General features: G+C 39.9%; 1 protein-coding gene across 1 annotated transcript in view; it reads left to right on the top strand.

Annotated features, from left to right (window-relative positions):
* TMEFF2 (transmembrane protein with EGF like and two follistatin like domains 2) overlaps positions 1–20,685 on the top strand; it is a 270,268-nt gene extending 249,583 nt beyond the window's left edge. The window contains exons 8-10 of the mRNA XM_081314466.1: positions 7,241–7,364; positions 10,117–10,275; positions 20,430–20,685. Of these exons, the coding sequence (XP_081170592.1) occupies positions 7,241–7,364; positions 10,117–10,275; positions 20,430–20,526 (380 nt within the window). The 3' untranslated portion in view covers positions 20,527–20,685. The remainder of the gene's footprint in view (positions 1–7,240; positions 7,365–10,116; positions 10,276–20,429) is intronic.
* Positions 20,686–22,763: the final 2,078 nt, after the last annotated feature.

The following is a 22,763-nucleotide window of genomic DNA, read 5'->3' as shown; positions in this document are numbered from 1 at the left end:
CAGAGCCCCATCCGTGGGATGCAGGCAGCACACAAAACCACACCCCCTCCGGTCCACGGAGAAATCTCTCTCCATGTAACCGGTCCCTGGTGCCCAAAAGGTTGGGGACCTCTGCTTTAGAGTATAATGTTTATAGCTAGGTTGGAGAGCAGGTTTCTTTCTGACGGCTATCCTATGCAGCCATTTGTGGTGTTAACATCACTATATTGTGGACAACTTCTAGGGGCACGTCAGCTAAACTTTCCAGAACATTTGTAGTGATCTGTCCAGTTTGGGGGCAGTTCTGATAGAGATTTTGCCTTGATTCAGTAGCTCCATGTAATTTCCATTTCTTAATAGTCTTTTTCGCAGTTGAAAATTGCTAGTTGAAAGGATTAAGATATTTTTTATAAAGCTCCCCTGCCTTGTAAATTATCTTCGCTTCCAGATGCTGAGACTGTTGCTTAGAAAGCTGTTATTGAAAATAGACAGAACCACAGTCATAACTTGCAAGGGTCAGAGTTTTTCTTCACCTATAGAATTGTCTTTATCTCAGAGGTCCCCAACCTTTTTGGCACCAGGGACCGGTTTCATGGAAGACAATTTTTCCATGGACCGGGGGTGGGGTGGGATGAGGGGGATAAGGGGGGGGGGTTCAGGATGATTCAAGTGCATTGCATTTATTGAAAATTTTCTAAATAAACAAATGAACAAATAAATAATGCACTTATTTCTATTATTATTACAATGTATTAGATTAGATCAGTGACTTTCTGCTTCTAAGAAAGTGGGAAGGAAGAGACAATCCTCAAACCCAGCATGTCGATGTTGCCAAAACACGAGGCACCTGGAGCATCAAAACAAAAGCAAAAAAACTCCGGTTGAAGTGCAACCGAGCCCCAGCAGTCTTAGAAAAGATGCAGACGAGAGAAAGAGAGAGAAAATCCCTTAAGACGCAGGGCTTAAGGTGAAAGGTGGCTCCTCCCTGCCCCTATTTGCACTCTGACAAAAAGACGCCCTCACACACACATACCTTGGGAGGGTCCCCCTCTCATGAGGCTTTGGGGAAGCTCCCGGTTGCAAGCTGGGCTGGCGCGTGCTTGTCTTACAAACTTGGAGAATTGCACAAAGGGCGCGCAAGCTCGGCCAGAGTGCCAGGAGGGGGAGAGGAGGAAAGTGAGGAAGAAGAGGAGCAGGAGGAAGGAGCAGGAGGAGGAGGAGGAATAGCCAGTTGCAAGTGCAGCTGCCGGAGGACCTTTGCACTGAGCAAGACAGTTTCTGCCCAGCCACTCTCCCGGCCCTGCCCAAACCCCTGCAGTCTCGCCTCATGCCTGGAGGTGGAAGGCATCCCTTCAGTGCACCTCCAGCTGCACGCCTTGGTTCCTAACTGGCCACGGCCTGGTACCGGTCCACGGACCGAGGGTTGAGAACCCCTGCTTTATCTGACTAATTATAGGCCTAACGAATCAGCTTTTGGGGGATGTGCTAATGACATTGCAGAAAAACAAAATGAAGTGACGTTGAATCAACTGGAAGAACATCGAGGCTTCTACATTTGACGTATGCACTATAGTCTTACTTTGAATCTGTAAACAAGCACACATATATAGTAACTGCATTCAGATTTGTAGAAAGGTATTAAGTTTATAACGTGCAGAAGTGATATCTCCTTCTGATCACTTAGAATTTGTTGAGACAAATATTATGATTATAAGTATTTAAACCTCTGCATACAGCTGTGTTATTACTAGATATTTTTAGTCTTCAGTAAAGAGTTCTATTTGTGAAGTCACAGTCCCACTTTTGAACTGTCATTTTATTATCTCTTTGAAAAGCACCGCTACATAGGCACTTGTGCTATAACGTTGCCTTGCACCTGTTCATTGCATAAGATTAATAAGTGGAGAGTGATAAAAGGAAGTAACACTTTTTCCTTCAATCCAAACATAAGGTAATTGCTTATGTGTCAAAAATGACACAAGTTAGATAAACCTGTTTTTTACAGCAAGAGACATTTTGTCACTAGGCTTTGAGATTTCTGTGTTCCATATAAATTTGGCTATATCGAGCAAAGGATGAAAAAAGAGAAAAAAACTTACCTCAATAAGGCAAAAATAATTCCTTCCTATCTAATAAGTACAGTGAGAGTTTGGTATTTGAAGATGAGCTGTCAAACATAATATAATTGCAAAGTGATTAGTGTTGAAATAATCATAAGCTGAAGCATTGCTCTATGAATAATTACAAAACTGTGCCATAAAGAAATAGTCATGGTCTTTCCTAATGTGATTATCATATGGGAAACCGAGGCCTTGGTCTAATAATTAGAATATATTGCCTACAGAATTTGACTTTTGGAATTATGAGATTATGTGAAGGAGCAATTTGTCAAGGTTCTGGGCTAAAATAAAAACACTGAATGTCTAAAATTGCAATTTGATACATCTGTAAGGAAACAAAATCCCTTGATTTCAACAAGGCCTGACAGGTTTCTGGGAAGTCCAAGAGTTGGCAATGGCCAGATATCTGAAGGTTACCAGGTTACATAAAGTTAGTAGAGAAATAGAGAATATGATTCTGAGTAGCATCCAAGAAGCCCCATTGAACACATTACAAATTCAAAGTAGATATGAGAAACGTGTGCTAAAATTATGATAAGGGAAATCATCTTGGGGCGCACCAAATGAGCACTTTTTTCTATTCTAAATTAGTTGCACATCATGAAATGTTTACTTTAATATTTACAGCAACGTTTTGCTTCCATTACGGGCTGTGGTTTTTTTGGTAGATGTTAGTTCTGAAGAAAAGAGTTTCAGAAATGAATAGGTATTTAATAAATCTTTATTATGGCCCTAGAACAGTATAACGAGGGTGGGTATAGATAATTTAAAAGCATAGAACACCAGTGTCAAACTCGCCATGTCATGATGTATCTCGACTTTTTTTGCATTGCCAGAGCTGGGGTGGGCACAGCCTTCGTATGATGCAACCGGCCCATGGGCCGGCAGTTTGACACCCCTGGCATAGAAGATACATGAAAAGTAAAAAAAAAATTGAAAAGCTGGAAGATGTATATGTATTAAAATAGAAAGTATAGATTCAAAACCAAGAGGCAGAAAGAATCTTAAAGAAGGGGTAAGGGTATTAGATGGGTATAGGGGAATATAAAAGTTAGTATGTAGAAGACCATATGAAATTACAGAGGACTCTAATCTAACAAACAAGAAGATCATTAAGTCTAGATTATGACAAAGGTCATCATCATCCAACAAATTTTGAGCACTGCTGCACAGGACCTGGCTACATTTTATGTTGTAGCATGGTTGATACCTGAAAACAGCAGGGAAATGTAAAATTATCCAGTGTGCCTTGAGTATTTATGCAGTAACAGTGAGATGAGGCTAATATGAATATATTTACTAGATTTAGAAGCTGTCCATCTCCAGAATTATTTTAGGCAGCTTACCCTGAAAATAGAAAAACAATTAAAAAAAACCTTAAAAGTCTGGACAGACTAAATAGCAGCCAATCTCTGACCACCCTACTGCAAGCCTAAATGAGGGAAAGGGAGGGAGGAAGGAGAAAGAGAGAGAAAGAAAGGAAAGAAAGAAAGAAAAAGAAAGAAAGAAAGAAAGAAAGAAAGAAAGAAAGAAAGAAAGAAAGAAAGAAAGACTTCACTACCACGTGGTGTGTTTTTTTAAAATTAGTTTTACATCATTGCCCATCACACAAAGAACAACTGGGCAGTATACAACAAAAAATGAAACACAAATATGTGAAAATATTTATAAAAGTATTAAAATTATTACTAAAATGAAAACCACTGAAAAATTACATACTGCACAGTTAAAAGATCAGCCAATAACTAGACCTCACCCCAAAAAACTCTTTAAAAAGCCACTTGGTTAGGGGTGTATGGGAGTAGAAAAGAGTTTTAAAATAGATTTTTGGGGAGGAAGATTTGAATTGAGATTAAAAGCAAATCAAATGAATTAAACGTAGTTATGACCTGTGTTGGCTCGTTCTTTAAAAAAAATGTGAAAAATTGTACCTTCTTTTGAATTTCAGACAGATGATCTGAATACAAAAATGGGCCTGTGGAACTAGGTGCAAGTTGCAGCTGTAGGTTGTCCATTCTTGGTCAAAAAGTTGAGGTGTGCATTTCTAGAAGAAGAACTGCAGTTTTGCTTGTTCTCACTATGAATCTAGAAGGAGGATCAGAAATGAGGAATCTGGCTATCACCTTCAGGTTCAGTAAAAATTATGAACCAAATGGGATGCTTCACAGGTGTTGTATATAATTTGCAAAAAAAAATAGCAAGGGAAACAGCCTTTGGGGCTTGGTCTATATAGGTTACACTTGGATACCAGGCTTATTCCAAAGTAAATTACTGATCAAACTAAGCTTTTCTCCTGGATTCACAACATTTGTCTCCAGTTAGCTAAATATAGTTTATTATACTTCCATAATACTCTTAATGCAGACATGTCAAACTCACAATGTCATATAACAGCGTGCAATGTATCAGTACAGTTTTGCCATTGCCGGCAATGGGGTGGGCGTGGCTTCCGGATAACGCGTCTGGCCTGTGGGCCAGCAGTTTGACACCCCTGTCTTAATGTGTAATTAAATGAAAATTGAAATACTTAGCCCTACTCCCACCTCTTTCTACAGGTAGTCCTTGACTTACAACAGTTCATTTTGTGACCGTTCAAAGTTACAACGGCACTGAAAAAGTGACTTATGACTGTTTTTCACACTTACGACCTTTGTAGCATTCCCATGATGATGTGATCAAAATTCATATGCTTGACAACTCGCTAATACTTAAGACCGTTGCTGTGTCCCAAGGTCATGTGAACCCCTTTTGTGACTTTTTGACTAGCAAAATCAACAGGGAAGCTAGATTCAGAACAACCATGTTACTAACTGCTATGATTCACTTAACAACTGTGGCAAGGAAGGTTGTAAAATGGGGCAAAACTCACTTAACAAAAGTCTTGCTTAACAACAGAAATTTGGGGCTCAATTGTGGTCGTAAGTCAAGGACTGCCTGTATGCGTGTTTGTTTGTGTGGCTATCTTTTGGTCAATTCTACATTGTAAAATGAATCTGTCATCACTTTTACCCAAGAGGAATAATTTCTGATTGCATTTAAGAAGCATAATTAGCAATTGTTTGCTTTTCTGGCATTAGGAGAATTGTTCCAAATGTTCCTTCAAAATTTAAACAGACCCAGTCTTATGTATGCATTAATCAAGTGTCTATTTCTATTGCTATCATATTCATATTTTTGAAGCGTCCGTTCGTTCTTTTCCATTTTTCAAATGATTCCACGTCCTGTGCGCTCCCACAGAGAGGGCCTCCTCAGGGTGCCGTCGGTCAGGGACTGCTGGCTGGCGGCCCCCAGGGGGAGAGCATTCTCCGTGGGCGCGCCAGCCCTTTGGAATCAACTGCCTGTTGAGCTCCGGATGGCTCCCGACCTTCGCTCTTTCCACCGTGACCTGAAGACTTGGTTGTTTGAACAGGCCGGCCTGGACTGAGGGTTTGGGTTTATTTTAACTATTTATTGTTAGGGCTAATTAATTTAATTTTCTTTTAGTTTTTGTATGTTGCATTTTATTGCCCTGTACACCGCCCTGAGTCCTTCGGGAGAAGGGCGGTATAGAAATTTAATAAAATAAATAAATAAATAAATTCCTATACATTCCCATGTGCATGGATCGAATATGAAGCTTCATATAGCATATGTCGGTTTTTCTAAAATCATATTTTTTTGCCTGTATTGTCTCCTAACATGCCTCTTTAATATAATTTCTACCCAGAATTTTGTGCAGTGTTTGTATATTTGTACTCACCTTCTACATTTCAGAACTGCCCTGCAACACTCTGAGAATTGTCAAAAATTAAAAGACAATTGTGTGAGTTCATATAATAGTTTGGACAATGGAAGTTAGCTTACTGTTAGCTTAAGAAGTAAATAAAATGAATTTTCCCTCATTCATACAATGGGCAGGCAAAACTAAAAGAACAAATTATTTTGTGCGTTAAGTCCACTTGCCATGTTCCTGTGTCATTACTGAACTGACTTTTCCTGGTTGCATTATCCAATTTAGGGTAAAGACAGAGGCTTCTTTTAGGGCTAGCAAAGAGCTAATAAAAAAAGAGCACTTTTCTCAGAAGCCTCTGTGGGCCATACAGTAGTTCTGCCTGGTGGTTAAGCTGATCTTTAATGAATACTATATGTCTCAGCATTTAGAGCAGGCAACCTCGGCTCTTTTATGACTCGTGGACTTCAACTCCCAGAATTCCTGAGCCAGCATGGCTCAGCATGGAAGCCTCTCTCTTTCTCCTCAGCATGGCTGGCTCAGGAATTCTGGGAGTTGAAGTCCACGAGTCATAAAAGAGCCAAGGTTGCCTAACCCTGATTTAGAGGAATGACTTGTTAATTATTTGTTTGGTGGCAAAGACTCACAGTAAAGGGACGTGGTGGCTCAGTGGGTTAGGACGCTGAGCTTGTCGATCAGAAGGTCGGCAGTTTGGCGGGTCGAATCCCGAGTGCCACGTAACAGAGTGAGCACCTGTTACTCATCCCAGCTTCTGCCAACCTAGCAGTTCGAAAGCACGTAAAAATGCAAGTAGAAAAATAGGGACCACTACGGTGGGAAGGTAACAGCGTTCCGTGCGCCTTTGGCGTCTAGTCATGCCGGCCACATGACCACGGAGACGTCCTCGGACAAGCGCTGGCTCTTCGGCTTTGAAACGGAGATGAGCACCGGCCCCTAGAGTCGGAAACGACTAGCACACATGTGCGGGGGAACCTTTACCTTTACCTTAAAGACTCACACATCTAGATTGGGGTTATTTTAATTGTTATAATTTTTGCTACTGTTACTTTGCAACATGGGTAAATCACTGTGGGTTTTGGACACAGAAGGTGTCTACAAGCAAACAGTGAGCAGGCAGGGGAATCAGCCATTTCTGTGCCATATGAAGTAATATGAGAGTTTCAGTATTGCAAAGAATTGCAGATAAGCTTCTTACCATGCATATTTTTTTCATTTACAAAGCATATATATATTTAAAACAAGAAACGTATATTGAAGAATGAAATTATTTTTGGTGCTGCTTCCTCACTTAAAGACTACTTTGCCTGAAGGGCAAACGTGAAATATTGCTGTTATTATTTCTTCTCCCAACACCCCCCCTCCTCCTTCTCTCTTAGCAATATATTTTATAGACAGATCTTCTTGTCCACAGAAAATGCAAACAAACTGGAAGAAAGTGCCAGGGGAATCTACATTCCATGTCCTGAACATTATAATGGTTTCTGCATGCATGGAAAATGTGAGCATTCTGCTAACATGCTGGAGCCATCTTGCAGGTAACTTTTTTTTTCCAAACTGATCACCTGAACAGGCAGACCTGATAAAAAGAAATGTTTTTTTCTCCCCAGTGCCGTAAAGAAAACAATTGTTGAACCCTCATCTACTCTAGATTTCAATTATGTACAGAGATACCTAATGTATGCAGCCAAGCTGCACTGAATTATGCAGCAGCATTAATCTGTTTATAGAAGCACTCCTGCAATGTCTGTCAATCCATTCCTAGCTAAAAAGGCATAACAGAGCATAGGCTGGCCCGGTGGGTATTTGTTGTTGATTTTTAGCACATGGCCAACAGTTCTTGTCCCAGGAAATCCCACAGCGAGCAAAAGTCAAGAACTATGTCAACATCAATTTCTCCATGTGGGATAATGGCTGAAGACAGAAGGTTTGCACTGATGAGGGTTGAAATAAGGTGAGTTTCAGAAAGGAGCATTGCATTGCATGTGATGGAGTTTTAAGTCAGTCTTGTCTTCTCTCACCTAACAGCAAAGTTTGAGGGCAAGCAGGAAGGTAGATTGTTGGATATCCAGCCCCCTAAGCTGTCAGATATAAGACTTTGGAGCCCCTCAGAGGAATTCCAAAGTATGGGGGCGGGAATCGAATATCCAAGGAAATCTGGATTGACTGCTTGGATGAAAACAAGCATCATATGGACAGTCTTTCAGACAATTCCAGCAAAGAGTTTGGAGGGGGGTTCCTGCTTGGCTGTCTTTTCAGCAAATGTCCCACACTCCCCCCAAAACATTCTCTGCTCCTCTTATTCATTTTAATTCAGTCTCAGAATTCCAGGTTGCCTCTTTCACTCTCATCCAGCATATGAAGCAATGAAGGCAACATCATCCTCTTTTTAAAAAAAAGAATAGTAAAAAGTCTAGATCAAGAGTCAAAATGATGTTCTAGGATGGTATTAGTTCTACGTTGTGTAAATACAGATTTGCCTCAGGTATTTATTTATTTATTTATTTATTTTCCTTCCATTTATATAATGCTGTAATTCAAATATAATTCCCAAGAATTAACATAACTAGACCTAACATTTAAAGTTTTCCACAGTTGATTATGAATAAAACATCCAGAGCAAACATAGCAAACTCAACAAAGGGAGCAATGATAATGAGCTAATCAATGGCATATAAACACCTTCCGTTAATCACACACAACCAACTCAATGCATGCAGCATGTTGAACGCTGAGCAGGAGTCCAAATTTAAAAGCAAACGATGCATGTGGGTGAGGGCGGAAGAACCCTCATTCTTTTAGAATAACTCCTCGGGTAGATTTCTATCACTTTGAACCAGCATCCGAACTCAGCTGAGAGAAAAAGGATGTGGAAAGATTATGGTTTACAGTACATTGTAGGCAAGGAAGAAATCAGTAGTACTCTCACAGGGATCTTTTCCTGGGACTTCAGATCTGCATTTAAAGCCCATGACTCTGCTATGGTCACATTTAGTCTATGCTAATGCTAGAGGGAATGACCTAACTATTCATTCTTTGTAAATCACAGAGCCTCATTGAGGCTAAGGAACAAGCTATTCAAAAGCTTAAGACAGCCTCCCAAGGTCTCTGGGAGATATATATATATATATATGTATGTATATGTGTGTGTATATGTGTGTGTGTGTGTGTGTGTGTGTGTGTGTGTGTAAATTTTTAGATTGCTAACAAAGAATTAAAGGGAGACTGATATGCATTTCAAACTTATTTGTTTTCATTAGTCAGCCATACCCTTCTGAGATTCGAACCTGGGCTGATTGCACATTAGGCAGTTGTTTTAACCTCTAGGCCACAAGCTCTTTCTCACTTTGTTAGCTGAGAAGCAAGGGAGATATGGTTTTTTAATACACATATACATATATATATACATATACATACATATATACATATATATATACATATATACATACACATACATACACATACACACACACAAATATACATACACACATATATACATACATGGTGTGTATATATGTGTGTGTGTGTGTGTATACCTCAAAGCAGCTTAACTCCTGGAGTGCAATTCAGCGATATCGTCCAATGGAAGCACATTTTCCACCATGCCCATGTTCTCAGAGTTCACATATTAGGAATAGCTAGAAGTGAGAACGATGTGTTGAATGACAGGCCTTATTTTACCCCTGCCAGAACATGCAGAACAGATTAACGGTGTGGTTCGCTTAATATTCTCCTTTCCTTTAAGATGTCAGTGCAACATCAAGTTTGTCCCAGATTATTTGATTTAAGTAAAAGTATGAATTTAATAATGAGTAATAACAATTCACTAACCAGCTTCCTTCAAATATAGGCTCTTCTCATGTGGTAGGCCTGTAAAATCCTCAACCACTGTGGCCTTAAAATTAAAGGCCAACATGGGGAATGGTGACCTAGAACCAACTACCGTAATCGCTTCAAGAAGACATTTTTTTAAATGTTTAAGTCAGCATGTATTGAGATAGGCAATTACCTCTAATTACAAAAATCAATTTCTTCTGTTACTTATTATTTTTTATGCCATCCATCTTACCTACAAGGTGACTCTGGGTGGCTTACAAGTTATTAGAAAGGCCTCAGAAAGTTATTAAGCCGCCCTGAGTCTTCGGAGAAGGGCGGGATATAAATGGAATTAAAATAAATTATACCAAGCATGCCCAACAATTGTCTCTTGATCCAGTTATCAAACTTTGTTTGAAGCTGAATTTATCTCTGCAGACAAAGGAATGAAGGAATCTGTATTTCTCATTGTAGGTGTGATGCGGGCTACACTGGACAACACTGTGAAAAGAAAGACTACAGCGTTTTGTATGTGGTTCCAGGCCCTGTTCGATTTCAGTATGTCTTAATAGCAGCAGTGATTGGAACAATTCAGATTGCAATCATCTGTGTTGTCGTTCTCTGCATTACAAGGTTAGTCCAGTATCTTCTTTTTAATGACATTCTTCCAGACTATGACATCTCAGTGTAAAGACATAGAAGGGCAACATGCAGGTATCGTGTATTCCCACCTTTGGTCAAATCTAGTGTTTCTCAACCTTGGCAAGTTTAAGATGGGTGGACGTCAACTCCCAGAATTCCCAGACAGATATGCTGGCTGAGGAATTGTGGGAATTGAAGTTCACCCATCTTCAATTTGCCAAGGTTGAGAAACAGCGGTCTAATCAATAACTAAACAGAAGCTGCCTGGAGACACTGAGAAGTAATACTAACTACAGATGGGATAATCTTTTCCTGTTCTCAGTGTTTTGGATTGGCTCGTGTGTTACTCCTGAATTACTTAGAACAGACTATGAACATCAAGAAGGTTTTTTCCCTCAGATGTTCAGCTTAGCACAAGTCATAAGAGGCAATCATATAAAACTGCAAAAAATCAGTGTCCATATATCTTCTTAGTCTTTGAATTATAAACCAACCTTCTCAAAGCCCCATTTTAAAAATATAGTAACCTTTGAAAAATGACTTGATTTTCATTTAGATCAGTGGGTTTTTTTCCTAAAGCATGCTGTAGAGAATCCTTGATTTCTTTGAAAATGTTAATGGCTGCAGCAAGCTTCACTGAAAGTCTCCTAGCCTACAAATGTACCATTCTTTCAATACAATGTTCACTCACCATAGGCATCCTGGCTACTTCTAGGCAGCCTTTCTCACTTTTTGCAACTATAGTTCACAGAAAATGTGAGAGGGCCCAATTAAACAAATGTCTGTCTCCAGGTTTTCATCTTTAGAAATCTGCTTTTGGGTGAATAATAAGAAATATTGTTGTCACCCATTTCCATTTTTAAAAGCCTTTTCCAACAAAATTGTATATCAGAAATATAAACCCAAATTAAATATTTACCACTGGAGGTTGATTCTGACATGGATAATGGGATCTGGCTAGTAAAGACTGAGATTCTGTAGCAGACTATCCTTCACCAGCTGTGGTCTGATCATGAATTTTAATGAGGTGATCCAGAGGGCTTCATTTGTTTGTGCCTTACTACAGTTGACAGGGCTGGGATGCTTTAGGCCCCATCTATCAAAAACTGTTATCTTGTAGGACCTAGGAGTCATACCTTCTCTGTTTTGGAACTTGCCACATGGAGAGCAGAAATAAGGCTGTCCTTGATCTTTCTGGATTTCACAAGATTTTGAAGACTTGGATGTTCCCTCACACTTGGGTTGAGAGGCTGACATAGCCCTGCTAGTGGATTAGTTTGTTCTGATTTGGATTTGGACATAGGTTGAAAATGGAATGTTTTAGGCTCCAGGATATGTTATCTTTATTTACTATTACTATTATTACTACTACTACTACTACTACTACTACTACTACTACTACTACTACTACTATTATTATTATTATTATTATTATTATTATTATTATTATTATTATTATTATTATTATTATTATTATTAATTTATGTTCTATTTTGGTGTTCTTAATTATTTGTGTGCTGTCCTGTGTGCTCATTGTTGTGAGATTAGCAGCATAAATAGTTAGTTAGTTAGTTAGTTAGTTAGTTAGTTAGTTAGTTAGTTAGTTAGTTATAGAGGCTACAAAAAAAGGAAACGGGCACATTCTCTCTCTCTCTCTCTCTCTCTCTCTCTCTCTGTGTGTGTGTGTGTGTGTGTGTGTGTGTGTGTGTGTGTGTGTAGATGGGGCTCCTTGTATGGAGAGACATGGATTATATAATACATGAAAATGCTTTCCAAATAATAGGATGGAATTTGTTTTCATTGAAACAGTTCCTCCAAATGCATTCTTCTGAATTTAAAATCTTTGAAGAATATACAGAAAATGTTAAATTGATCAATATGTAATTTTCAGTACCAAATTTCATAAAAAAGACCAGTTGGCTAAAATATTAGACTAGAAGCCAGGAGCTGGTGAGTTCTAGTCCCACCGTAGGCATGAAGCCAGCTGGGTGACCTTGGACCAGTTCCTCTCAGCCCTGGGAAGCAGGCAATGGCAAAGCACTTCCCTGCAAAAAATGACAAGAAAACTGCAGGGATTTGTCCAGGCAGTCTCCAGAATTCAAAAACTGTTTTGTAGACAACCCCTCCCCACCCGCCTCAAAAATGTGTACAACCAGTAGTGCGGGGGAGGGGGCTTTGTTTCTTCCCGCTTCACAATTTCTTCAGGTTTTTTTCCAAACATCAGAAAGTGATTCAAGTTTCCTGCAACTACTCCTATAAATCATATGCCTTTAAAATAAAAACCTGTCCAACCAATGAAAAACAGGGAGAAAAAATACATAGCAGTTTCCTATAGAAAGTAAAAGGAAGCTCCACTATATCTTAAGCATCTACATCTCACATTCAGATCAAGGATAGATACAAAACAATTCATAAATCCTTTTGCAACCTAAAGGCATAATAGAAAAATGTCTGCTGAATCTTGGAGAGGTTGCCAACCAAGTTAAGTTCATCAATTCTTCCCTCAGGAGTAGACTCTCCCCTACCAAAAAAGGGCAATGTATTATATTATAGTGGGCTTCAGGAAACACAACACTAACAGCGAAAAATACAGCATACATAAAAGGAGGGAGATGGGAACTGCTAAACTGAAAAATGGTGCTGCCTCATGTTCTTCAAGCAATCTTCCTTCCAGCTCACAAATGCTCACATTCATTAAAAACTTGCATATTGCTTTTCAAAATCACATCTACCCAAACATATTATTGATAGTCATTTGTACATTAAAACTAAGCATCAGTCCCCGAATCACAAAAATATGCAAATGCAAACTATTGGTACTCTATATGCTTCTTTAAGATGATCGTGCCAACCGGCTATAGGAACAAGATATTTCTTTTTCAAGGGATAGATCTCTTTGAGCAACAACTACCCAGAAACATTATGCTCGCAAATAATGTTTGCCTGACTTGGCCATTTGAAACGATTGTGTTAGAAGGAGCCATTTCTTATCAGAGCCAATTGCCCTTCAGGAAATTCCTACAGAATTTCTTTCCCTGGAAATCTTACATAACGTGTATTATATCATCTTGGCACTGGCATGTATTTTGCTTTTCTCCTTTAAAAAAAACAGGAGGCGGGGAGGAAGAATCAGAACACAAAGCAAAATAAATAAATGAATATTAAGGTATAGTGTTGCGTTATCTTATAATGTTCTAAGTGGGGACCACTTGTAACTCCCAAACATGTCCATTGGAGTTCAATTGACTATGTCCCTGAAAGGTTGCAGTGTGCATTCCGATCCTTTTGAGCTAGGAAATGCATGGAAATTGTATAGTAATCCCTAAAATAGGATTTTCACTGTTGTTGTTGTTTTTTAAAAAAAAAGAAATTAACCTGACAAAACCAGGTGACCTCCAGCACAAATGCAGCTGCCTATGCAGGAAAGGGGATTGTGACATTAAAGATTGGGTGAGACCTGGCTTAAAAACAGTAACTATGAGAGGCACCTCACAGTCCTAGTGGACGATCACTTAACCATGAGCCAGCAGTGTGCAGCAGTAGCCAAAAAAGCTAATACAATCCTGGGTTGTATAAACAGAGGCATAGAATCAAGATCACGTGAAGTATTAGTACCATTTTATAAAACCCTAGTAAGACCACATCTGGAATACTGCAACCAATTTTGGTCACTATATCACAAAAAAGATGTTGAGAGTTTGGAAAAAATTCAGAGAATAGCAACTAAGGCCTGGAGAACGAAGAACGGCTGCAGGACTTTGGTTTGGCTAGTCTAAAGAAAAGAAGAAATAGGGGAGACATGATAGCAGTACTCCAGTATTTGAGGGGCTGCCACAAAGAAGAGGGGGTCACATTGTTCACCAGAGCACCAGAGGGAAGGACGAGAAACAATGGTTGGAAACTGATCAAAGAGAGAAGCAACCTGGAATTAAGGAGAAACTTCCTGACAGTGAGGACAATTAACCAGTGGAACAGCTTAGTGCCAGAAATCATGGACGCTCCATCAATGGAGGTTTTTAAAAAAGAGGCTAAAGACAGCCACTTGTCTGAGATGGTATAGGTTCACCTGCTTGAGAAGGGGGCTGGACTAGAAGACCTCCAAGGTCCCTTCCAGCTCTATTCTATTTTAAACTGATATATTTTCACTGGCTTTCTGCTTTTTTGACTCAGTACATTGTTTTTATATGGCTTCTAAACCAACTGTTAAATAAAACAGGATGTCTGCGGATTTCTTTTTCTTGAACCTGTATAATAGATGGGGAAGGAGACCCAGAAGAATGGAATTAATTCATTAATTAATTAAAATTTAAAAACATGGGAGGAGCTGAGAAGAAATTCAGAGCTATGTTTACTGCTTGACCCAAGGCTTTGTTAGTAGCAGAGAAGGTGGGAGACAAGGGTTTGGGGAGGAGAGCAAATGATATAATGAGAGTTGTGATACAAGCCTTGTCACTTTTGTAAGTGCATCATGACAGCACACACACGCATGCACACTTAAATAAGGAGCAGTGCTGCAGGGCTCATTTCAACATCCTGATGAAACAGTTATTCTGTCAACATCTCTGATGGAAGATACATTCTTTTTTCACCTTTTTCTCCCCTTCTTTCCTTCTCCTTCTGGTGTCTGGATATAAATGTGCACACAAGTTAAATCATTAGCTACAACAACCCCAAGATTGCAAGATCTCTTGAGGAAACAAGAGGACTTGAGATTGTGTGGATCCACGGTCTCTTTTCACCTGCTACCTTTGTACATCTTACTGAATTACTCAGTAATACTATAGTCTAGATTTATAAAGCCACCTGATGCAACACTGAGTCTGGGAGGTATATAGATTAAAAACAGGTACAAAGCCTAAAAACAAACAAGTAAAGATAACAATAACCATGACAGGGGAGAAGACATACTCACTGTACACCAGATGATCCACCCTGATCTGGTCCAGAGCCTGGAAAGGTGGGATGGGAAACTGGCTTTCAGAGATTGTCAACAGAAAAGGAACCTACACTTCCTAGATCAGGGGTAGGCAACCTTGGCTCTTTTATGACTCGTGGACTTCAGCTCCCAGAATTCCTGAGCCAGCCATGCTGAGGAGAATGGGAGAGGTTTCCATGCTGAGCCATGCTGGCTCAGGAATTCTGGGAGTTGAAGTCCACGAGTCATAAAAGAGCCAAGGTTGCCTACCCATGTGCTAGATGATATCAGTTGATATTAATTAATGGATGGGACGTGAAGTACCCACTTCTCTGGTGGATCTTATGGGGTAGGCAGAAATGATGGGAAAGAGGCAGTGCATGAGGCAGACAGGCCCAATGCCAGATGTAATGAGTGGAAAACAACTGCTATGTCCCTCTTATCACCACAATGTAATCCCTTTTATACATTCTCAGATGTGGTCCTTCTCTTTCTCCAGTCATGCTTTGTGCATCTCTTTTGTTGCTTCACCTCCGGAAGCTCCTCAGTAAACCAGGGAATCCAATAGGATCAAAGAATGGGGAATACTAAGGCCTCAATTAAACTGTCTATCAGACTTACAAGACAAAGCCCAAGCTCCCTCCGAAACCCACATAGATCTAATAATTGTCCTGGGGGGTAGGGGGGGTTCTATGGCAGCCAAAGCACAAAATAATGAGAACAAAGATTTTTGCCATAACAAGACAACTTTTGCCTTACTCCAAAGAAGACTAAATCAAGTATCAGCGATACTTCCAGATAAATTATGTCAAAGTTTATTTAGAACTTAAGTCCCATTGGTCAAGGTGAAATATGAGCTGCATAGATTCAACGATAAGCATCAGTAACTTCCCCAAACCTATTTAGACTCTAATGTAAATATTCATAAACTGAAAACTGAAGTTATTGTGGAGGTTCAGATACTTAAAGAGCGTAAAGTTCATTTTTCTGTCACCAAAGAAAAATCAAAACAAAAAGTAAAAACGTAGCATTCAGACAGAAAAAAAGCAATGAACATTGAAGCAAGAAGAGCGAGAAAGAGAGACAGAAGCCTATGAATATAAAGGGCTGTTCAAATAATTCAACTTTGCAAAGGTCACCATATAGCCGCATTGCACAAGCAAAACACCCCTCCAAATCCACTTCTCCAAAGTTCACAAAAGCACATCGTCACAATTTAAAGACTGCTTGTAATAAAATGAGACAATTCTGTCTGGATAGAACAAACCTTCTGCTACATATTGCAAAACACGTGTGACATTAAAGAAAAATATCCATATTCAATATTTCTATCAGAGTAGCAGTTGTTTGGGGGAAAAATAATCTGGTAGGAAAAGCATTGTTAAAGATATTGCTAGAAGAAAAGAGCAAACTTGAAACAAATGTAGAGTTTTTCAAAGCTTTTTGTTCTTGTACTAGAGTATCAACCCAGCTATCATTGATCTGCTTAAAGATGTGTTTTAGTTTTGGTTTATGGTAATGCATGTAGCTACTAACATTAGGAATTGAATCCATTTCTTATGATGCATAAATTTATATGCCTTAGGAAATATAGACAATAAATCAACGCCTAACAGGGCTCATTGTGAATAGGTGATTTTTCTCAGTAACTTTAAAGCTTTCAACTACAAAGTACAGATTACCAGCAAAGGTGATAATATATGCTAACCCTTAATATAACCTACAAAGGTTACAATTTATGTAGCGTAGTGTATTTTTAATGACATTCATTAAGTCCAAATTCCAAATCATTGACAATTGTTTGAGAACCTGTGAGAACCATAGGCTAAAGTAAAATTTCTGCTGCACCGGAGGTTCCTAAGAGCACAGTGATTTCCATAATTCTCAAATGGAAGAAGTTTGGCACAACCAGCACTCTTCCAAGAGCTGGTCGCCTGGTCAAACGGAGCAATCAGGAGAGAAGGGCCTTAGTAAGACTAGGAACCCGATGACTGATCCAGAGATCCTGGATCCAGATTCCAGAAGGACAGCCATCCCTGTAGCCCTCCACCGATATGGGCTTTATGGCAGAATGGCTAGATGGAAGCCTCTCCTTGGTGCAAAACACATGAAAGCCTGCTTGGAGCTTGCAAAAAAAACACCTGAAGGACTGTGAGAAACAAGATTGTTTGGCCTCAATTCTAAATGTTGTGTCTGGAGGAAACCAGGCACCGCTCATCACCTGCCCAATACCATCCCAATAGTGAAGCATGGTGGTGGCAGCATCATGCTGTGGGGGTGTTTTTTCAGCAGCAGAGACTGGGAGACTGGTCAGGGTTGAGAGAAAGCTGAACAGCGCAAAGTACAGCGATATTCTCAATGAAAACCTATTCCACAGTGCTCAGGATCTCAGACTGGGCCAAAGGTTCACTTTCCAACATGACAACAATCCTAAGCACACTGTTGTGATTCAGGGTCAGCCTGTGGGTTCGGCAGTTGGGTTGGACGACTCAGAGGAGGAGGGGGGTGTTGAAGACCTTGCTGAGGGGGTTGAAGATCTTGCTGATGATAGCCCTCAGGCAGGCCCCTACCACTTGGTCACCATGGAGACCCAGCTGTGTGAGCCTGACAGTGTGGATGAAGATGACCCACAGCTGGCCCTGTTCAAGGACGCCCGACGCAGGAGGAGTCAAGTAGGAGTAAACAGAGGAAGGCAATGGGGCTTCTTGGAAGGAGGCAGAGAGAAGCCACGCCCTGAACTCTTTATAAGGGGAATGTGTGGGGAGGGCTGGTTTGCTGAAAGCAACCGCTCGGATAGTGTTTCAAAGCTCCTGTATCTTGGTTCGTGTCTTGTTTGTTTTTGTAGTAATAAATTTGGCAGACGTAATTCCAGCCTCTTGCCGTTTGTAAAGGGGTTGCCTTTTCTGCAGGGCCGGTAGCAGGCTGGTACAGAACACACACAGCCAAGACAACACAAGAGTGCTTAGGGACAACTCTGTGAATGTCCTAGTGTGGTCCAGCCAGAACCCTGACTTGAACCCTATTGAACATCTCTGGAGGGATCTGAAAATGGCTGTCCTCTGACGGTCGCCATCCAACTTGACTGAGCTTGAGAGGAGTTGTAAGGAAGAATGGCAGAAAATCCCCCAAATCCAGGTGTGTCCTGTCATACCCCAAAAGACTTGAGGCTGTCAAAGGTGCTTAAACAAAGTACTGAATGAAGGGTCTGAATACTTACGCCAGTGGGATATTTCAGTTTTTTTTTCTTTTTAATATGTTTACAGACATTTCTAAAATTCTGTTTTCACTTTGTCACTGTAGGGCACTGAGTGTAGATTAATGAGAAAAAAAATGAATGTCAACAACTGTAGAATCAGGTTGAAGCATAACAAAGTTGACAGAAGTGGAGGGGGTCTGAGTACTTTCTGAATGCACTGTGTGTGAGCATAAACCACTTTGTTGGGATCTTCTTGAACCACATTCATCTTTGTTTGGGATTGCATAGCACAACCATCTGAACCTTAGAAAGGGCACCACTTCTTGAAGAACAGGCCCACAGGTATTCTCTGAGCACTTTTGCGCACTGAACTGTCTTTTCCCCTTTAATGTCTGTGGAGATTTTCATGCATCCAGATCATGCTTTTTCAAAAGGCAACTTGACTTCCTTAAGTTGTTTTTTTTTTCACTTGAAAAGGTTTTGCTTTGAGAAGGGAAACAGTTTCAAGGGGGGAAAAACGTAAGAAAGTCCAATTGCTTTTGAAAAGCACCTTTGGGTTTTCCCCTTTTGAGTCCCAATCACTGCATAAATAGTTCACATTTAAAATGTTGTTAAAGTTTATAAGTAGATGTTTTATAGAGGAATTGGACTGAAGGTGGGCAAGAAATAGGAGAAGGAGAGAAAGATCAAGGGCCAGCATTTGTTTCTGTCTTTTTGAGATTTCTGAAGTAAGTTATAGTTTTGAGATAATAAGTACTAATTTCTTAATATTAAGGAGCAGTTGTATTACTGTACCTAAGAATCCAGCGCTGTCTTGATTTATACCCACTATTACTTGAATTCCTTATTATATGAGTTAATTGGACATTCATAACTATATTAATTGAATTCATAATTGAATAACATTTTAAATTCAGTATGCCTCAGCCTCCATCATACTTCTACTTATATGTAGTGATTTGACCAATCCTGGTTTTTTAATTAGCACATTTTCATTTATTTTATAACAACAACTTATTTTATCGATACAACATCCCATTCCAACAACTCAAGGCATATGAAGAGAAAATTCTTGTGAATATATGGAATGAAGTAGCAAAGGAAGAAATTGGCAGTGTTTGAAACAAAAAATAGATTTTAGGGAGAACAGTAATTTTGAATGCAGCTATTCTCCCAATCCATGATAATGGAAAATGGTGCCACGACTTGTGCCATTTCAATCTTTCACAGAAGAAGACTGTAATTACCGGTATGTTTCTTTGATGATGAGAACTGATGGTTGGTCCTGATGGCATTTCAAAAGACTAGGGCCTGTGATGCATTGATAATAGCTAAGCTCTACTCAGAAGCTGAAAATGATGAATGCCGTACAATATTATGCTCTAAACATGGAATACAAGACTTCTTTTGATATCTTATCATTCTTAACCTCTAAAGGTGGTGTTTTTTTGTTTTTGTTTTACTCCTCCAGCAGAGCATCTGATGATTTAAAAAATGTGTATAGTTTACACTGCACTGCTTGGATGTTGTCACAGGTTTTTTTTTATCAATTAGGGGTGGGAGAACAACCTGCTGGTTTATTATTGGCATTGACAACTTAAAGCTAATGTGAGGATGGTCTTTATTCTTCTTTCATCGTCTCCAAGCTGGCTGCAAATAAGGACAGTATGTTCTCCGTGTTTTTTTTGTACCTCCCTTTTTTAGTGGTTGCAAAGCCCCTGTTGCTTCAGGAAGAGATATAAACTGGGGCTGAGAAACCAGAAACCTTTCTACATGCAAGCCAGGTCCTAGGAGAAATGAGTTGGCATTTCCGAGCTCCAAAATTAAAAGCTGGGTCCCCAGGGTAAAGCACGGGGTTGCCTTTCTTTACTAGCTCTGTTGCTGTGCAGTCAAGAGAAGATGAGCTGGAGTGACAGGTAGAATCTCCGGTTGCCCTTAAATAGCTGCAATTCTCAGCTGTCATTTAGCAAAGCAAATTTCATGCTATTTCCCCCCCCTCCTTTCTCTTTCTCCCCCCCCCCCTCTTGCTTTCAGGAAATGTCCCAGGAGCAACAGAATTCACAGGCAAAAGCAAAACACAGGGCACTACAGTTCGGACAACACAACGAGAGCATCGACCAGGTTAATTTAAAAAAAGAGCGCATGTTTCCACAATGGCAAACGTAAACTGCAGAGAGCTTGGACTTACAAAATACAGTATTATAGACAAAAGTTCTACACATGTTGCCTTGCATTTGTGGTAATCGACACCAATGAAAACAGAACGAAACATGTACTACAGCTATATTTGATTATGTATGGATATATTTGAAATAGTATACATTGTCTTGATGTTTTTTCTGTAATGTAAATAAACTATTTATATCACACAATATAGTTTTTTTCTTTTTCATGTATTTGTTATATATAATAAATACTCAGTGATGAGAAAAAAAACACCCTACTTTTTTGGCTTTCTTGAATTTGCTATATTCTAACCATTTTACAAGGTGCTTCTATTTCTCAGTTACACATCTAGTTTCTAAATCATACACATATATATGCTCAGTCCTTGATGAGCTTGCGGGTAGGTGCCTCTTCATTAACGATTTCAAAGGTTTTTGGCATAGAGCTTCTTTTCTGATTTTTTTTAAGGAAGTCTCACTCCTCCCCAGGCAAATGTCCATTAAATCTGTTCCCCATTTTATGTTTGTGGAAAGACACCCATTTGGCCTCCATAACCCCAAATCCCAAACAATCTGCCACTAATCTTATGATCATCCAGCCCTGACCTGTTCTTCCCACCATTCATCTTCCTACACCACACTTGTCAAACGTTGTGGCGCTTCCTTCCCTCCGATCAGCATGCGCACCCCCTCAGCCTTCCCAGTTGATCAGATTTTCATTTGAAAATTATTATGGGGTTTGTTTATTTGTTTGGTAGGTACAGCAAGCATCTTTTGAACATCTTCTCAGACCCCCCTGGATTTCCTTCATGACCCCTACTTGAAAACCTTTACCTTAAGGCTCCTTTGTTTTTTTTAATCCTTTCCAACCCAATGGAATATTGGAAGCAATTTATATGCAGGAGCTCAGGGTAACATTCCAAAAATGAAACAGAATGTGGGAAAAGCCAACAAAAGAAAAATCAAGTTTGAGAATAGCTTGGATTCGACCAGAAGTTATAGAGAAAATGTGCCCCCTCCCCAATGCATCCTTTTGAGAGAAATAGATGGGGAATGGCTGAGAATATTGGTGTCTCTTCCATTCTAACTACCCACAGTCCCTTACTTCTTGGTCATGTGAGTTTTTCAAACTCTGTGACTTTCCACACCATGATCTGTGGTGGCGCTGTGGTTAGAATACAGTGCTGCAAGCTACTTCTGACTGCCACCTGCCTGCACTTCAGCAGTTTGATTCTCACCGGCTCAAGGTTGACTCAGCCTTCCATCCTTCCGAGGTCAGTAAAATGAAGACCCAGTTTGTTGGGAGCAATAGGCTGACTCTGTAAACCGCTTAGAGAGGGCTGTAAAGCACTGTGAAGCTGTATATACTGTAAGTCTTATTGCTATTGCTATTCCTTTGTTTCTTAATCAGACAGCAGTTTAGTCAGTCACAGGAATGCCCCATTCAACTTCAGCGCTTTGATGCAGGTGCCCTCTGCAGTAGTCTAATCAGCCCGTGTCAAAATTACTCTGCTTAAGTTGTAGGCACAAGCATTCATTCAAGGAAATTAAAATAAAAGCCTGGTTTTTAATGTATTGATTCAAAGCTCGTGCTGGCCATTTCTTCTCTGGGCTGCTGCTGTTTAGTCACCACCTGTTATTTATTTACTCATTAGATGCATATTGCTAAGCACATTGGTTTGTGCTTAAATTATAAGCCGCCCTAAGTCTTCGGAGAAGGGCGGGATATAAATGGGTTTAAAATAAAAATAAATAAATAAAATCCACTGGCAGCAAAGTACATGGTGCTCTCCATTCTCTCTCTCTCTCTCACACACACAAACACACACAAAAACAGTTGTGGGGAAAAGGTTGCTGAGAGATAATAACTGGCCCAAAGCCACCCAAGGGGATCCCACTGTGGAGCATGGAGTTGGCCTTCGGATGCAAAGAACACTCATAAGAATAGATAAGCAAGTGGCAGGAGTTGCCTGTTCGCAAAAATCCCTGCTATCAAACACCTCTTTCTCCAAAGTCAAATGCCTGAAATTTCTCCCTACTGCTCCACTAAGTACCCCAGGACACTTTTTGCTAATGAATGTTACCAGTGCTTTTTTTGTAAAAGAAAAAGGTGCCAGAACTCACACATGTCATACAACCCGCCTTGCATACCCTATAAGGTTCCATCCAAAAAAGGTGCCGGAACTCCGTTCTGAGCGTTCTA

Source organism: Vipera berus (genome assembly GCF_964194415.1).
Source record: "Vipera berus genome assembly, chromosome: 1".
Taxonomy (NCBI): domain Eukaryota; kingdom Metazoa; phylum Chordata; class Lepidosauria; order Squamata; family Viperidae; genus Vipera; species Vipera berus.
Note: the sequence above shows the minus strand (reverse complement) of the source record. Positions and strands in the feature narration are given on the sequence as shown.